The sequence below is a fragment of the Miniopterus natalensis genome, chromosome 2 (assembly GCF_054644295.1).
Source record: "Miniopterus natalensis isolate mMinNat1 chromosome 2, mMinNat1.hap1, whole genome shotgun sequence".
Taxonomy (NCBI): domain Eukaryota; kingdom Metazoa; phylum Chordata; class Mammalia; order Chiroptera; family Miniopteridae; genus Miniopterus; species Miniopterus natalensis.
This window is the reverse complement of record NC_142082.1, coordinates 38,153,430-38,171,828: the sequence shown is the minus strand read 5'-3', so window position 1 is coordinate 38,171,828 and position 18,399 is coordinate 38,153,430. Positions and strand designations below refer to the sequence as shown.

Below are 18,399 nucleotides of genomic sequence, written 5' to 3'. Positions count from 1 at the left end.
AACCTCAATTATGAAATAATCTTCCTGTCTCTTATTCTTCCTTAATCAGGTTCTTACCTATTTCTGACTTTTCTTATACAATCTCTCTGTCAAACTCAGTACCAATCTTACCATTTCCACACCAATTTACTATTACAAAATGATCTTCTACTTTGAAATTCTCTAGAAAGTATCTATGTACATTGTCATTTAGAATATTTTACTTTGCAATAATTTTTTCTATTTCTGATTTTACTCCCTATTCAAGAATTCTTCCATGACTAATCATTTTCTCTAAACTTAATATATACAACTTAATTTCCTTTATTGGCTGGTTAAGCCTAAGTGAATTCATATATTTTGGTAGAGCCTCAGTTGCATAATTTTTAAATTGGGGACAATATTATGTAATTCAGTTGGGAGTTTAAAGAATCAAATCCATCATCTGTATTAATCCCCTCAATAGTTCTGTGTTTTTTAAAAATATGTTCTTATTGAATTTTCTTTAGAGAAAGAGGAAGAGGGAAATGGAAACACTGATGAGAGAAACATCAATTGGCTGCCTCCTGCAAGCCCTGTACTGGAGAACAAGCCTGTAAGCCAGGCATGTGCCCTGACTGGGAATCAAACCAGTGATCTCTTGGTGCATGGGTCAACGATCAACCACTGAGCCACACAGACTGGGCCCAACAATATTTTTTATAAACTTTGAAATATTAATATAACAATAATAATTATAGTAATGCAAGAAATACACTATACTTTCTAAATAAATGCTAGTGCATAAACTCACCTTAATGCAAGAAATATACTATACATTCTAAATAAATTATGCTAGTGCATAAACTCACCTGTGTTATGAAAACAAATGCTTGTGATACATCATATTCTTCTGCAACATAGTTGAAAGCCCGCCAAAGAGCAACTCCAGCATCATTTGTTCCATCGACTTCATCATCTGTATTAACAATGAACACAAAACCAATTCTGGAAAAAGAAGATGAATAAGTAATGTCACAATTACCCCTTAAATCACAATAAACTATGATTTTAAAACATCATTAGACTATAGCATCTAAATGGAAAGAATGTGTTAGTAAGTGGGGGAAGAAAGGAGTATTATTTGAAAAGGTTTGATTTGTAATGCCTATTCACCAGAATCTTCATTCTGATGGATCTCTCCAAAATGTATATTCTCTGGTGGTGACATTATCAAATAACCATGTTTTTCCAGGGGGGAAAAAGGAGAAAAGTGTATTCTTAACACAATCACAGGGAAATGGATCCATCTTTAAGTTCCCAAGGTGATAAGATCATTCTCTCAGAAGATAAACAAGATTGCCAAGCAGCTTTGATTAAGAGTCTATCATAAAGGTATATAATACTTCACAACACAGCTATAGTGTGTCAGGCACTAGAGATAAACCATTGCTTTGAATCCCACATTAATACTCTGTGTAATACAAAATGAAACTCACTGGATTTCCTTCTACTGACAGTTTGTTATAAATTGACAATTACCTAACAGGAATTTTACGATAATATAACACTTCAGCAAGTTTTATAAAATTCAAGGTATATTCTTGAGCAGGGTCAATAAACAGAACCTAAAAGAAAAAAGATAGTCTATCATCATTATTTTGTTTTAACACTTTAAAATTTTCATGAAATTTAAGTTTAGTTTGATTTCTGTAGCTAAAAAGCATACAATTTCAAGGCTTTTAAAAAAAAATTTCTAGCAATTCTAAGAAACTCTGAAAAATGGATATAAGAATTTCAGTTTATGAAGGATTTCTAAAGGCTGCACATCCAAATACAATAATACATGGAGTTTGGTAACATTCATTCTCCTTTTGAAGCACAGCATAAAGTAAATATTTTTTACAAGAAGTGAAATATCTTATTCTAAATATGTTCATTAAATTTTCTGTGATAAATTTTTTAAAAAAGGAAATAGTAATTGAATTTTAACAAAAAAAGCATTAATGTAACTGATCACTCCAGGTTGATGTAGGCAATAATCACTTCCTGTGAAAAAGCCCTAGGTGTTTCTCCACAATTTAAAGTTCTATAAGGTTGTTTATGTTGTAATAATGAATTATATGCTAAGATGATAAAATGGTATTCATGTATTTTCCCCTGAAATGTATGAAACTTTAATCATTAGTTCCTTATAATATAGGAGAAAAGTTCTATCATAAATTCCTTTCAGGAAATGTAAAAGTTGCCCATTAACTTAATATTGGTATTATTAAAGTGCATCAGGGTCAAGCAACAAGAGGCAGACTATGTGACATTGCTAGGTTTTGATACCTGTTCAGCCATGCCACTCAAACTTACTGTATCAGGCAAGTATTTCCTTCCTTATTACTCAGATGCCTATTTACCAAGAGCAGGGTAAATCCAAAAAGAATGCTGATATCTTCATAAAAAATATATACAGCCCAGTCGGCATGGCTCAGTGGTTGAGCATCAACCTAAGCACCAAGAGGTCCCCGGTTCAAGTCCTGGTCAGGGCACATGCCTGGTTTGTAGGCTCAACCCCCAGTGGAGGGCTTGAAGGAGACAGCCAATCAATGCTTCTCTCTTCCCCTTTCCCTTCCTCTCTCTAAAAAAATCAATAAAACATACTTACAAAATGCATACAAAATATCAAAATATGAAACTCACCAAATTATGAAAATTACGCCTTATGGAAGGTATTTTTCCAGGGAATAGTGATTTCAGAAGTTCCTGGCAACTTGCAGGCCATGCAACATACAAATAATCATTTTCTAAATCATTAATCCACTAGAAAAGAATACAGAAATCTGTTAAAGCTAAATTAAGATAATAATCAAATCATTTTCAAAGGCAGATTTCACGCTATCAAAGGACAAGTGAAATATACACAGAATTTTCTATATTAGATTAAATACAGGAAGTCAGTTGAATATTTTTAAATTAAGGACTGAATCATATGCAACAATTTTATATTACCATAGCCTTTTACATGAAGCCTTCTACCCAAATGCTGACTCCTTTTACTTGTATGTTTTTTATATTAAAAAATAAAATTATATAACAATTACTCTCCATAAACTATTTAAGAGACATAAATATTTATCTTAATTATCAAGAGTATAGGAGGCAATGAGGTCCTCCACCTTTCCTCTCAAATTTAAAAGCTTGGACATATGAAAAATAAAATGCCTTTTAAAAGTTATAGAACATATACTAAAGTACACAGAGAAAAAATAATACAAGATCAAAACAAGTGTAAGACATGAGCAACACAGGCAGAGGGTCTAATATACATGTAGCTAAAAGTCCCAGAGAAGGGAAAGAATGAGACAAAGGAACACTTGAAGAAAAGCACGTGGTTTTGCAGTAATCTAGACATGAGTTTTTGAAGGGCTTAACTAAGAGGCAGTGGTTTTAGAGAGAAGACAGAATTAAGATACACACACAAAGAGGGATGAGTAAGAGGGAGGAACGCAGGGTAATTCATGGCTTTAAGAAACAAACACTGTATCAACGCTGATATAGTACACTCTAGGAGAAGTAGACTTCCAGGGAAGATGACAGGGAACTGGGGAGAGAATCAACTCAGTGTTAGACATACTTAAGATGTTTACATGACATCTGAGGAGAGATGATAGTGAACAGCTGTGAGAAATTCTATTTTAGTGGTTAACAGGTATGATGGGGATCTGTGATTAGTTTATTTCCACTATAATTTGTCCTGGTAGTACCGAAATGGAAGGGAGAATTTTGGTCTCCCTGGAAAAGTCAGTACTAGAATATCTTGCTTATTTTTCTGATATAATTCTTGCCAAGATGTAAAGGTAATGGGAACAGTTCTAAAGATTGTCACAACATGCTAGGAAATCTCTGTAGACTCAGTCAGCGGTGTCTAGTTTAGTTCATTATTCTTCTATGGGAACCCTAGATGAGAGGAGAAGGCAACATGGAGAGGTTGTAAATACCTGGTCCCCTACTTATTTCAAGTGAGAAACTGGCCTTATGCTTTATGTATCAGTCCCATTGAACGTGATAATGGTTTCAGGTAGAGTCACCGTTAATGTGGATCAAAAGAGCTAGAGGTGTTTATTTAAAAAGCACATGCCTTGGCTCCACCTCAAACCTGTAAATCAGAAACTGAGAAAAGGCCCTGGGAATCTCCATTTAAAACAAGTACCCTAGGTGATTCTTGTCACAAGTACTAAAGTTAGGAAACTGTAGCAATGGCCTAATTTATAGCATGGGTGTTAGGCAAATTAACTAAGGTAAAATCCTGATTCATTTTGGAGAGCTACTGAAATAATACTAGAAACCACTCAGAATAGGCCCAGAGAGAATAAACTGCAAATATGCAGAGGCAGCAGTAATAACTGAAAGAGTGGGCTCACAAAATTGCATGCAGAACAGGCACTGAGATTTACCTCCATTAGTTCTGTTGGACATAATTCTTACCTTTATATCTATTGGGCTACCAAGATATTGGATGAAAGATACTGTCATTTATAGATTAGAATCTATAAGGCAATCTCTTCGATGTTCAAGGAGCTATGTAGGTCAATAGATGAACACAACAAGATGGGTCATGGTGCTACAGGATGATTCTGAGAGAAGCAAAGAGCTTAAAAGATTTGTAATTCACATCTTTTGAGGTTTCTTTAGGGAATGACATCAGCTAAAGTGGCTAAAAAATCCCAAAACTCCACCCTTACATAAAAACAATGAAAAACTGGAAAACCTGTGGGAATTGCAGCAACCCTGTGAATGCTTATTCAAGAAACATGGCTGAATCTCACCAAGAACAGTGACATTTGTGGTGTTATAACTTACCCTAGTCCCATCTCCTTTTCCCAAGCTTTGAAAATGACAGGTCACATTCCAGTACAAATTTTGGAGGGAACAGAACAGACCTCACGCTGGAAGAACTGTAATTTTTTGTTTAAACTGTCTGATAACCTGCTGAAAAGGCTTGTCTTTATCCTGACTAACTCATAACTTGCCTACTGTTAAAACTGCTCACTCAACTTGTGGAATTTGTAGGAAAAGTTTTAGTCATTCCTGCTCAAAGTAATAAAAACCATCTGGGACAAACTACAGAGTAATAAAAAACCTAGAAAGGAAGGGCCAGGGGATGAGATGTTTTGGGAAATAGGGTTTTGAGAAGTTCTGACATATTCCTGGAAATCTAAAAGGCTATGTACCTGTCCAGGGATATGCACATGCTCAGGACAGACCGGAGAAGGCCCTAAGTTGTCACCTCTGCTTGACTTTGAAGCTCTGTGCAAATACGAAGTGAAGGCTAAGGCAGAGATGCAAACTACCTGGCTGGGTGTTCAACATATGCTGTTCCTCCTCCCTCCATCTGCCACATACACAGAGCCCCTCTGCAAAGACTGGGAGGCATTTTGGTTCCAGGCATTTAAGTAAATCTCTGTCCACTATTTTATAGATGACTAGGCTAATATAATAGAGACTTATGTGGCCACACATGAAAAAGAATACAGACTTGTCAAAATTAGTTCAGAGCAGTCACTGAACAAATAACAAAAACAACAGTAAACAGCAATAGCAACAAACCATAGCAGACTTCCAGAAGTGCCTCACTATAATATACAAAATGTCCAGTATTCAACAAAAAAATTAAAAGGCAATGAAAAGTCCTAAAATAAACATAAGAAAACAATTCCGTTTACAATAGCATCAAGAAGGGTAAAATATCTAAAAAAAAATTTAACTAGTATGAGGCTTATACACTGAAAGCTACAAAACATCATTGAAAAAAAAAATGAAAGACCTAAATAAATAGAAAGGCATCCCATGTTCATGAATCAGAACTTAATATTTTTAATAGCAATACTCTTCAAATTGATCTACAAATTCAACAAAATCTCAATAAAAGTTCCAACTTCCTCTTTTGCAGAAATAGACAAATCCCATAATCCAACAATCTTAAACCAGTGTGCCACAAGAATTTTTAAAACATGCAACACTGGACTATTTAGTCAGGGCCAATGACCTCTTTTCCCTTAGATTGTCAAATGAAAAAATGACAACAGCCAACACAATAATAGCCATCTGGTGTGAATGCCCTGTCTTGAACCATAAATTACAGGTCATATAATAGAGTTGCATTTTACTGGTCATGTTGCATAATAAGGTTGCGTCTGATTGGTTAATTTTTGGTACCCAAACTCTTTATATACAAGTATAGGTACCTGATTTTTTAAAAAGTCACTTTGGAGCAAAAAGGGCAGGCAATTACTATTATTGTTATTTTTTTGTAAATCAAAAGTATACCTATTTTTTTGTCAGATCGACAAAAAATATATTTTTTGGTGTGCACAAAGCAAAATTTTAGTAATTAGTTTATGTGTGCCATGACATGAAAAAGGTTGAAAACACTGCCATAGTCCATAATGAAAGGCAAGGATCCCAGGATTGCCAAAACAATCTTGAAGAGATTAACCAAAGAACTTACATGCATATATGCATAACTCATGGACACAGACCATAGTGCAGTGAAGGCCTGGGGGGGTGGGGGGGTGGGGGGGAAGCGGGGAAGAGAGGATCAATGGGGAAAAAGGCAGGATATCTAATACTTTCAACAATACAGATGAATAAAAATAAATAAATAAAAAGAATCAAACAGTGTGGTGCAGGCATAAAGAGACAGATAATGGAATCAAACTCAGAGTCCATAAACCCACATGTCTATGGTCAACTGATTGAAGACATCATTATGGGACTTAGGGAAACTTGCATAACACTCTGGGACTCATTGTGGATAGCAAGTTACTATATATATATTTGATTTTAGAGAGAGGAAAGGAGAGGGAGAGAAAAAAACATCGATGCGAGAGAGAAACATTGATCCTGCATGCACCTGGACGAGGACTGAACCTGCAACCTAGACATGTGCCCTGACTGGGAATCGAACCAGTGACCATTCAGTGCACAAGACAATGCTCAACCAAGTGAGCCACACAAGCCAGGGTGTAAGTTAAATTCTTAACCTGGTTAAAGAACTCATATCCTCTGCCTGTGTCTACCGGTGCCTTTTTTTTTTTTTTTAAATCGTATCACTGTCATCTCGATGACAATAACAAAAACTTAGAATTGTTCTGATATACTGACAAATGGCTAGGGTGACTTGGGAACATTAAAGAAGAAGAAGAAAAAAAAGCAAGCACCCCAGGAATATGTCTAGATCATCAACATAATTGGATAGAAAATACTAGCAGCTGGGGGCAGGGATAGTTTTGGTAGAATATTACCAAAGCCCCCTTCACTGTGAGTGGTCTGGCACAGTGGACTGAAAATGAATTACAATCCAACAGAGCCAAACATTCAATCATATGGTTGTTTTTGTTGACTCTTAACAAAACCTTAGTGATACCTGAAGTATTGTAGCAAGAGTGGAAACAACCAACTAAATTAGATAAAATTTAAATTGTGACTCCTGCTATTTTGGACAGAAAACCCTGGAACGGTAAACCAGGGATCTCTTGAGTTTTTACTCAACTTTCATTCAGTAACTTTAAAGAAATAAACTGCCAAGGTTCATTTTGGAGAAGGTATAAACACAGGGGTCCAAAGTGATGCAACTCAGTGACTCAACTTTCTCTGTAAAGATAAAAAGTGGGGAGACAGATGCAGGGGGAGAAAAAGAATTAAAAGCAATGTATTGCTTTCATTCATGAATAGCTGTTTCGTCATTAAGGTATTCAATCAATTTTCTGAGTGATTCCTATATAATAGGATCTGATGCTTGTTTTTTGTAGAGCTTACATTCCACTGGAAGAAAATTATAAACAAATAAATACACACCATTATTAGGTGGTAGCAAATGCTATGAAGCAAAATTAAACCTTATGTGAGTTAATTTTGCTGCTCTAACACAGGCCAAGTTAAAAAGAGTAAGGAGACCTCAGAACTCTGCATTTTGTGCCAGTTAATTTTTTTTAAAGGTATCTGAAGAATAAAGTACTGGAAATAATTTTTTATTCAAAGCAGGTACCTTCCAAGTAAAAAATGAAAAGCATTAAATTGAGACAAAAAACTTCCCTGAATAGTATGCAAAAAATAAATAAATAAATAAATTTTAAAAATTAAACTATTATTCAGCCTTAAAAAAGAAAGAAATTTTGACACGTTACAGCATGGATAAACCTTGAAAACATTATGCAAATAAGCCAGGTGTAAATGGACAAATAATGTATGGTTCCACTTACATGAAGTACTTAGAACAGGCAAATTCATAAAGACAAAAAGCAGAACAGAGGTTACTGGAGAAGGGAACAGAGACTGTTTTATGAGTATAGTTTCTGTTTGGAGTGATGAAAAAGTTCTGGAAATGGATAATGGTGATTGTTGTACAACACTGTAAATGTACTTAATGACGCTGAATTTCATAATTAAAAGAGCCTATCTTATGTTCTTTATATTTTCCTTCAGTAAAAAATTACTTTGTTACATTTTCAGATAGAAGTACCTTAGAAAAGAATGCCGCCCTAGCCCGTCTGGCTCAGTGGTTATAGTGTCAGCTGTGGACTGAAGGGTTGGGGGTTCAATTCTGGTCAAGGGCATGTACTTCGGTTGCAGGCTCGATCCCTGGCCCCAGTCAGGGCGGCATGTGGGAGGCACCAATCAATGAGTCTCTCTAACATCGATGTTTGTTTCCCTTTCTCTCTCTCTCTCCCCCCCTCCCCCGCCCCTCTGAAAAGCAATGGAAAAAATGTCCTTGGGTGAGGAGGAAGATGATGATGATGATAATAATAATAATGAAAAGAATACCTCCTGAAGGTGTCTAAGAGTTGGACAAGAGCATAGGAGACTTTATAGCAGTGTAGAAGAAAACTTGAGGCAAGGGAAATGTGACTCTGCAAAGAGTGGGCACAATGGGAACAGCAGTAGGGCTGCTTCTCTGACACGGTGTGACTGTCCTCTACTGTCACTGGTACAGGACCAGTATGTTATTTTATAAATGGAGCTGCAAAGTTCCTTTATTGATCTATTTCTTTCATTTGTTTGTTAATCCTCACTCTTAAGATATTTTTCTCCATTGATTTTTTTAGAGAGAGTAGGAGGGGGAGAAACAGAGAGAGAGAAACATGGATGTGAGACACATAGATTGGTTGCCTCCTACACACACCCCAACTGGGCAAGGGATCAAGCCTGCAACCGAAGTACTGCTGCTGACCAGGAATCAAGGCTCCAACCACTGAGCCAAACCGGCTAGGGCTGATCTATTTCTTAGTTCCAGAACAGCCTTGAAAATTACTACCCTCATTTTCTCAGTGTGACTCACACTCCCAGCATTCTTCTACAAATGTTAAAAAGTATAAATGCTTAAAATAAAAAGCATAAACTATTAAGATTATAACATGGACATTCCTTTTTCTGATAAAACATTTTTAGAAAAGTCATCTATTATGGAGCTAAAAGATAATCAAATAGAAGTAGAATCTAGCCAATGAAAGAATATGGTCTAATGAGTAGTAAAAACAGCTACAATAAATGTGGAACAAGTTAGTCAGTGTTCTATCATGGTAACTAATTAACAACTTCTGTGGCTTTTCTTGAGTCTGAGGGCTTTGATGTTCATGGTGCTGCTATCATTCCACGAATCTTAGATGGTGGACTAAATTTATAAGTGGGAAGGCTATTCAGGTTTCCTCTGGACTCCACCCTCTCTCCCTCTGCTATTACTTTGTCCTCTTTTGCTCTAATAAATCATAACCACAAGTATAACAATTTCTAGGCTTTTTGAATCCTTTTAGCAATCACCAAACTTGATGGCATTCCTGGGGACTCCTTGACACAACGTGTATTTTAAAAAATCATCTAGGATAGTTAAGAAAAGCTTCTCTCAGGAAATATGTTTAGAGTTGAAGTCTAAAAAAAAAGTTGAACGGGTAGAAAGAGGAAAATTTGCTTTTCAAGCACGAGATAAGGGATAGTGGGGAAAAGTCTATTTCATAGTCTAAGAAATTGAAGGAGTAGACCATTTATAGCCTCATAGGCTATACTAAGGACTGTTTCTGTGCTTTAAGCAAGGGATAGCGATGTGATCAGATTTCAAAACCTTCACTTAGGCAGAATTACACAGACCAGAATTGAGAAGCGCACTGAAAATGCTCTAGGCAATCATTATATTAAGGTGGCAATCTTACATTCCTCAGATATAACTATTTGGTGTTTTTTGTTGCTATTGTTCATGTGGTACATTTATTGCTGTTTGTTTTGTTTTTACCTTTAAAGCTAGAAAGGATACTGAACTAGTGAGTAGGGATTCTCATGAGGAAAAGCAGAGAATACAAGGATGGGGAAAGAAGACACAAGAGTGAGAGGGGATGAATCAGTATTTTTACTTTCTCTTCTGAGTTCTACTATACAACCTCTTTCAAATTCCTTAAATTTATTTGAAAGCCTGACAATATCTGGTTTTATATTAAGTCTTAAATCTACTAAAGGTTTTAAAACAGTAATTACATGAGCACTTACCATTATTGAAGAATGCCTAATATCTAATATATAGTTATTGTTCCAAACACGTGAATTTAATTTTAAAAATTCGGTCATATGTTCTCTGCTCATCCCAAGATTGCGAAGGCCATTCATTATTTTTCCTTCTAGCTTCAGCATATCCAAAATACTTCACATTTAAATAAAAGAGATAAGTTTTATTTTGATTTGCCAACATTTTAAAAAGTCCTTTAAAGTTTATAGCTTTCTCAAGCATTAGAAACTAGTTTCACTGGTATTTTTATTAATAACAAGAAAACATATATTTAAATTAAACTCATTAACAAATAAGGCAAGGAGTTCTAATTAGTTATCCAGGTTAAAGTTATGTTCAGGGTTTTGTTTTTGTTTTTAGTGGTTAATAAAATCTTATTTAAAAGATAAGACAACAAAGAACAAGGTATATTGATTGTATTCCTTACCTAAGAAGCAAGAATATGCTCACCCCTGAGCAAGCCAAAAATGAAGGGAAAAATATACTATGTTACTCTTTTGATAAATCTACTACAAAAACAAGATCAAGCATGACCTAAAATATACAATTTTAGCACAGAGAAAGTCCTATTAAAGCATGAAAGTTCACATCTGTTTAGAATAAACATTAAAATTTCTAATTACATATATAATTTGAGAGCTCTTAAACATGAAAGAAAGTATTACTGCTAAAAATAACATCAATAAATAACCCTACTGACTTCCACTTTCACAAATGAATGGAATCAGAATAAAGCAATATATAAATTTTAGAATACAGTTTTCAGGGAGAACTACAGAGATCCACATTTTAAAAAGTACAGATCTGATATGTGAACTCTTAAATGTTTGAAGCTGACCTGTGTAACTTCAGCTCTGCATGTCTGTATCCTAGATAGTTCTGCTCACTGCTCTACAAAGGAAACTTTTTACCCCCCAAAATAAAATCTATTAGTAGGTGAGTGTGATAAAAAGAGCTTGTATATCACAAGTCACTAATCTAATAATAAGATTTAGTCTGGGCTGGAGCACTACTCCATGTGTGGCTTCTTGAAGTTCTTAACCTCTTTAGTCTATAATTTCTCATTTATAAAATAAAAAATTTGGATTGCATTGCCAATTTTATGATGCTTACTGATCAGATACTTTTTATGTAATAGCATTTAAATATTCTCCATGGTTTTTACAGCTATAGTTATCATCTTTGTTACCTCAACTTAGTTTCCTAGGAAATCCACTAATAGAAAAGTTAGTTACAAGGTACACTGGAAAAGATATGAGATTTCCAATCCTGCTACTATTTGCTAGCTGTGTCCCTATCTTTGTGTGAGATCTCTCCGAGTCTGTTTCCCCATCTATATAAAAAGAACAGTCATAATCATTTTATAGGGTATTAATATTGAATTAATTTATTGCTGGGCACACAGTTGCCCTCAATAAGCATTAGTTTCCTCCTGGCTCTTCCTAAACCATGAATTCTGTATATTAATTAAAAAAAAAATTTGGGTTCTTTAAATATGCTATATTTATTTATCAGTAAAACTCCTTGTATCTCTGGATTTCTAAATAATTGCTCATGCTTCTCTTTTAAATACATAGCTACTATCTTTAGATTTGCTTAGAACCCTCCGCTGGCTCTTCCTGTCCTTGAGATAGAAGCCCGTAATTTGAAACCTGGTTCCATATCTGATCCTTGCCCACGTGAGTGACTTCAGTTTCCTCCATCTCCTCCTCTCTCCAGTCTGTCCATACTAGATTTTCCATTTTCTCAAATATGCCATGCTTGCAAATGCTCCATTCCTCCATTTGCCTGATTCATCCTTTAAGTCTTAGCTTAAATACCACTTCCATGGAGAAATCTGATATCCATTGTCCCTACATTCCATCAAAAACTCATTTAAATCTCTGGAGTTATAAAGTCCCAAAGCACTGCACTTTATCTTTTATAAACCTTATCACGCTGTAATTATCTAATATAAGTTATTCCACTAGACTGTGAATTTCGCTCAGGCTACACCCCAAATATCAAGCAGTTTCTATAGATAGTAGGCACTCACGACTAAATTGAATTTTAATACTGAATTGATTTTATAATATTGAATCTTAATGTTGCTTGCATTAAAAATACGTATTTACCAAGAGGTGAAAATAACTGATCCAGATAACTTCATTACAATTCAGAAAAATTTACACAAGTGGGGATATCAAGACAACTTTATTACTTCTTTCTTGCAGTTATTTGTAGTGACACCATTCAAGCACATACAGGTTGGCTATCAAAATGAGTAAGACCCACTTTGTACCAGTTTCTGTCTGGTCAAGTATGTGGCTGAGGGGACTGCTTAGAGATAAAAATGTATTAATGGCTCTAACGTAGATCTATAAGGCAACATTTATGAAATCCTCAACTTCACTCAGTCCTACCTGCCTTTCTCCCTGTTCACTACCACAGCCTCCTACTGTCTTAACCTCTCTGGGGGTGAGAGAGAGGCTTGGGCACAGCCTTGACTGAACCAATGCTGACCTAACCCATAGAGGTTTATCTCCAGGGTCAGAGGAAGAAGGGCTAGGTCGTGGGCGTAGGATCAGTTCCCACAACCCCAAAAGGCAATGAGAGACTGGAGGTAGGAAGTGCAAAATAATTACTTATTCCTTCCCCCCAGCTTTTTAACCCCAAATGCACCTCTCTCTAGATTTAGGATATAACTTCAGTAATATGACAGTTTTCTTCCTTTCCTCTTTCCTGTATCATTTTCTTCCATTCATCAACCTCTTCACACTGATTTGACCTGCATGTTCTGATCTTTTTTCGGATAACCTCTTTGTTTATTTTGTACTAAAAATGTCATAAGATAAAAATATCCTCATATATTTTCTTTTCCTCTAAGGGAATTATAGTATCTACAACTATTGATCATGTCAATGAGGAACAAAAATGTTATCACACTTTTTGCAGTTCACTAATTACCAGGTGAAAGAGCCAAGGGGGATATATTTGTTGAATAACCTACAGCCTTTCTAAATTATACATTAAAATGTTCCCGCTATGAAAATTTCCCATACCTTGATAAAGTAACTTTCCACAACCTACCTACCATTTCTCTGCTTTTTAAAAACCTGTTTCACTGTGAGCACAGATGTAACTTTTGTCCCTCTAAAGTTTACAGGCCAGAAGCTAACAACTGTTTTACTCTTTCTGAGTGTAGTACTTACCCTATGTATCTTAGGTTATCACTTTCCCAATACTAGGTCCAAGGATTCAACTAAATAAAGAGAAAAGCCTACTCCACTTCTCAGTCTTTCCTGTATTTTCCTATATATTGTCAAACTGGTAAGAAAATATAATAAACAATTATTTAAGTTTAATAAAATATATTCAACTGTATTAAAACTGAAAGTCTGGCCAAGCTGGTGGGGCTCAGTGGTTGAGCATCGACCCATGAATCAGGAGGTCACAGTCTGATTCCCAGTCAGGGCACATGCCCAGGTTGTGGGCTTGATCCCCAGCAGGGGCGTGCAGGAGGCAGCCAATCAGCATCACTGATGTTTCTCTCTCTCTCTCCCTCTCCCTTCTTCTCTCTGAAATCAATAAAAACATACTTAAAAAAACAAAAAACACAAAAAAAAACACATGAATGTCTGAAGTAAAGTATTATGCTCACAAAAAATTTACTTCATATTCTAAATGTTAATTTTTAAAGTACTTTTATGCTTCTCTTTAAAAATAAAATAAATTCAATTGATTTCTTTTTTTGGCTTATGACTGATTTATGGGCCAGTGGCCATGATGAATAAAAGGCTATCTAATTCTGCCCTAGAAAAAGAATTTTTTTGACCTAAGTAAAAAACACCTTGAATTCTATAATGTCAAATTTCCTTTCTGGCAGATTCAAGCACTTTAAATTCTTCCTGTTAATTTCTTTTTTCTGAAGAAATGCCTCATGCTTTCAGTCCCTTTCTGGAGGGTAGAGCTCCCTGGCTGCTCAGCCCAGTGCCAAGAAACTTCCTTGCTAAAGGATAAATCTCCTCTTCAATGAAAGACAGTTTCAACGAATGAGATAAGTATTAGGTCTAAAATTCAGAAACTTCAGTTTTCTCAACAAATGTCTCCAAGTTCTCTCCCAGTTTTGACATTCTAAGACACTTAAGAGAGTATTCTACAGAAATAACAGAGGTGTTTTATTCAGTAAAAAACATGTATTTGCTTTACCTTTAAAGTGATTATTTGAATTTTGACAAATACTAAGTTCAGGGCAATATTACCTTTATATAAGCCACAGTTAGTTTATATCAATAATTCAATACTTACCTAAAAGGATCAGGAGCATCTATGTCAACACGAAGTCCATTTATATACAGACACGCATCACCTGGCTGAATTTCAAATCTGCTGCGAAGATCCTTGAAATAGAGCAGAATAATAAATAGTTAACCAAGTCACATAATAATAGCGACCAATGTCACGAGTCAGCAAACTTTAGAGTCAGATAGTAAATGTTTTAGGCTTTGCAGGCCATATCTGTGATGCAACCACTCAACTCTGTCCTTGTAGCACAAAAGCAGACAAAGACAAGATATAAACAAGGGGCATGACTATCTTCCAATAAAACTTTTATTTATACAAACTGGTGGCAGGCCAGATTTGACTCACAGGTGGGTAGTAGTTGGCCCATCCTAATCCAGTGATGGGCACCTGATGACAGGTCTGAGACAGAAATACTTGAATATTTTGATTTTGCAATATGTGATATTACAGTTCTAATGCTACAATGACTACTTGACTCCTATATTATTATATATGTGTGTGTGTGTGTGTGTATATATATATACATATATACATATATACATATATACATATATATATATATATATATAGTGTGAGTGTGTGTGTATGTGTGCACTTACACAATTAGAATTTGATAGTTGGCACATTCCATTTCCTTAATATTCTAGGACTCAAAATTTAGATGTATGTGTAAATATTTCAAGATCACTCTAAATTCATAAAGGTTTCTATTAAAGCAGTGTTTCAATATTTACTACCTTTACTTTTCATTCAGTATTTCTCAAGGGCCTACTGTGTGCTAGAAATAACTCCAGGCACTGGGGTAGTAATAAAAGTAAAAAAGGTATTGTCCTTGCCAGTACTGCAGTTATTAAGATCACCGTGAGGTAGTCAGATCTTTAAATCTTAGTCTTGCTACTTAATAGTGGGAAAATTTGGGGAAATTTACTTAGCTTCCATAAGTCTCAGTTTTCTCATCTGTAAAATGGAGTACTTACATCTATCTCACTGGTGTGTTATAAAGTTTAAGTATAACCTATGCCTGTGTCCAGTCACATATTCAGTACTCACAAATAAAGCCTTTATATTACAATTATCAGTGTAGGTAAATTGGTTTAGGAAAAGATCACATGATAACTGACCTAACAGAGATCTGTATAAATTATTCTAGAAAGACGGACAAAGAAGATAACTTAAAGAGATTTGGAGAAGACGTGACAGAGGTAAATTTTTCTGTGTTTACCACTCACCATGGCAGGTGAGTTACATACAGAGAAGGGAGAGGCGGAACTAAACATGTAACAGGAAAGAAAATATTTCCACTGGATTTATGCAGAATACTGCCAAGAGGTTAAAGCCTAACATGCGAAGGTTCATAGGTAAAATATTGATTTGTCTCTAGCTCTGTCTCAGGCTCTCCCAGCACTTCATTTGGTTTAGGCAACTCAATTCGAAGTGGAAAACATATCAAGCACACAACCCATCCTAAACTAATTCCCTCAGGAATACTTAAGCCAAACACAGTGCCTTGAACAAAGAAGATGCTCAAAAAGGGTAATAAATTGAATTTAATTGCTGAAATGCTATCAATCTACTGACAAATTCTTTCTCCTTCCCCTCAGAGAGGTAGCCTTAAGTCCTGGCAAATTATCCTGAGTGTATGATTTCCGGCAGTCTTTCTCAAATCAAAAGGTAAGAGTTCAGTTTTAGCAATATGATGGACCAGAGATTCCCAAAATACTCCTTCTAAAGGAAATATCAAAAATTGCTAGATTAAAATATTAATAATGCCCTCTAAATGAATGGTTTAGCTTTTAAAAGTAAAGATTTCACCTAAGGGCAGAGAAGTAGTAGAAATAGAAGTCCAAGAATGTGAACAATTTTAGGTCCCTAAAGCTTGGATTTCTAAAGGCTAGTCTCAAAAGGACAGGAAGCAAGGCCTTAGGCTCACCGAGGGCACGGTGTAGGGTTAGAGATAGCCTTGTGCACACAAAGAAATGCTCCACTCTCCGTGAAAACAAATTACCCAGCAGAACCAGCCCAGAAATGTGTTGATCTCACCTTGGTTATGTCTTCCTTAAGAATTCATTGCCTCTGGTTTATCTTCATATGGATTGGGGGCTTGGAATGCTCACTATTTTTAAGGTCCAAAAAATATACACAGACTTTTTATTTAATGTGGAATTAAGCTGGGAGTGCTCTTAGCCTTTTAGCAGAAAGAAATATAAGTCCCCATTGAAAAATATGACTTCAAGAAAAGAGGGAACAAATGTCCTACAACAGATCCCTTTAACAGCCAATGGAGCTAAACCATTACCTGAAGCTAACCATTTCCAACTGATTGGATCTCAGATGACTGGTTGAGCTTTATAATGGTAAACTGGTTTATACACATGTCTGGAGGTCCCTAAACAAAAACTATATGCATTCTGAATTTAAAATTTGAACAAATCAGATATAAATCTTAATATAGGAAGGTTGGGGTTTTTTCAGGATGTGAAAAAAAATTCTAAAAGAATGTTTTACAGAGAACTTTTGGAGAGGTTATTCTAATCAAGAGAATTTTTCTGGAACTGTAAAATTCTCATACAATCTAAGTAATTAGTTGACATAATTAGAAGAGGTGTGAACTTCTTTTTGGATTAGGTGTAATCCTTTATTTAGGTTTTATATTTAAGTATCTCGCCTGATTTTTGTGTAACTATCTAATTTAAATGTTTACACTGCTGACACAAAACTAGAAAGTTACCAGGCTACCTGATCATGTCTCCATTTTTTCCTCTTCCTTCTAAACAAAAAATGTCATGCAATATAACATAACAGCTCTTACAGTAAACAATAAGACACAAGCATTGGATTAACTTATTTAATTATCACCAAAAGCAGATTCTGGCTGATCTCTGAGTAAATTAACAAGAATCATTAACTTCGAAGGGAAACGTGCTGTACTTGAAACCAAACTAAAATTCACTTATATAACTTTAGCAGTCATAGTTTTGGAATAATCTTTGCATGAGTCCCAAGTCAAAACTAAATAAAAGCCTATACACAAAGAAAAAGCAAAACAACAAAAAGACACCCCTATACACAGAGAATTCTTATGCTCATTCCAGGACCTTTTTCTACCCTGTCTCCAGCCCCTATCCCTGGCCCATAGGGGTAACCGTTTTATTTTTCCCCCCCAAAGTTTTTTGTTCATCCTTCTGGTGCTCCTTTATGCAAATACTAACACCCAACTTAAACCACTTGAACAGAGATACCCCTATCCCAAACCTATAAACACACTACACTAATGTCCTCCCTTTGAGACACTAACAAGAGTCTATGAAAGGGAAATAGTAAGAGTAATTAGGAGAATTACAGAAAGGAGTAACACCACAACTCAGTTTTGAAAGACAAGAATTTGTTAGGGGTCATAAAGAACACCTCAGGTGTGGATGATGTGTTATGGTTCCTAACACCCATGTCCTATGAACTACGCATCTACTTCTTCATCACTGTGCTTGTCACCATCAGAACAGCTGACATTTACTGAGCACTGATCCTGTCTCAGTGTGACAGGCACTGCTGGCTGGCTAATCCAGCACCATTCCTAACCCCCATCCCCTCACTTCTCCTCCGCTTGCCTCAATTACTAG

General features: G+C 35.6%; 1 protein-coding gene across 3 annotated transcripts in view; it reads right to left on the bottom strand.

Annotated features, from left to right (window-relative positions):
- Window positions 1-18,399, bottom strand: part of UGGT2 (UDP-glucose glycoprotein glucosyltransferase 2) — a 138,251-nt gene that overhangs the window by 84,481 nt on the left and 35,371 nt on the right. For all 3 annotated transcript variants that reach the window (XM_087814271.1, XM_087814269.1, XM_087814270.1), the window contains 5 exons: window positions 14,786-14,877; window positions 10,483-10,633; window positions 2,650-2,769; window positions 1,501-1,586; window positions 831-966 (listed from right to left, as the gene is read on the bottom strand). In XM_087814271.1, the coding sequence (XP_087670397.1) occupies window positions 831-966; window positions 1,501-1,586; window positions 2,650-2,769; window positions 10,483-10,633; window positions 14,786-14,877 (585 nt within the window). The remainder of the gene's footprint in view (window positions 1-830; window positions 967-1,500; window positions 1,587-2,649; window positions 2,770-10,482; window positions 10,634-14,785; window positions 14,878-18,399) is intronic.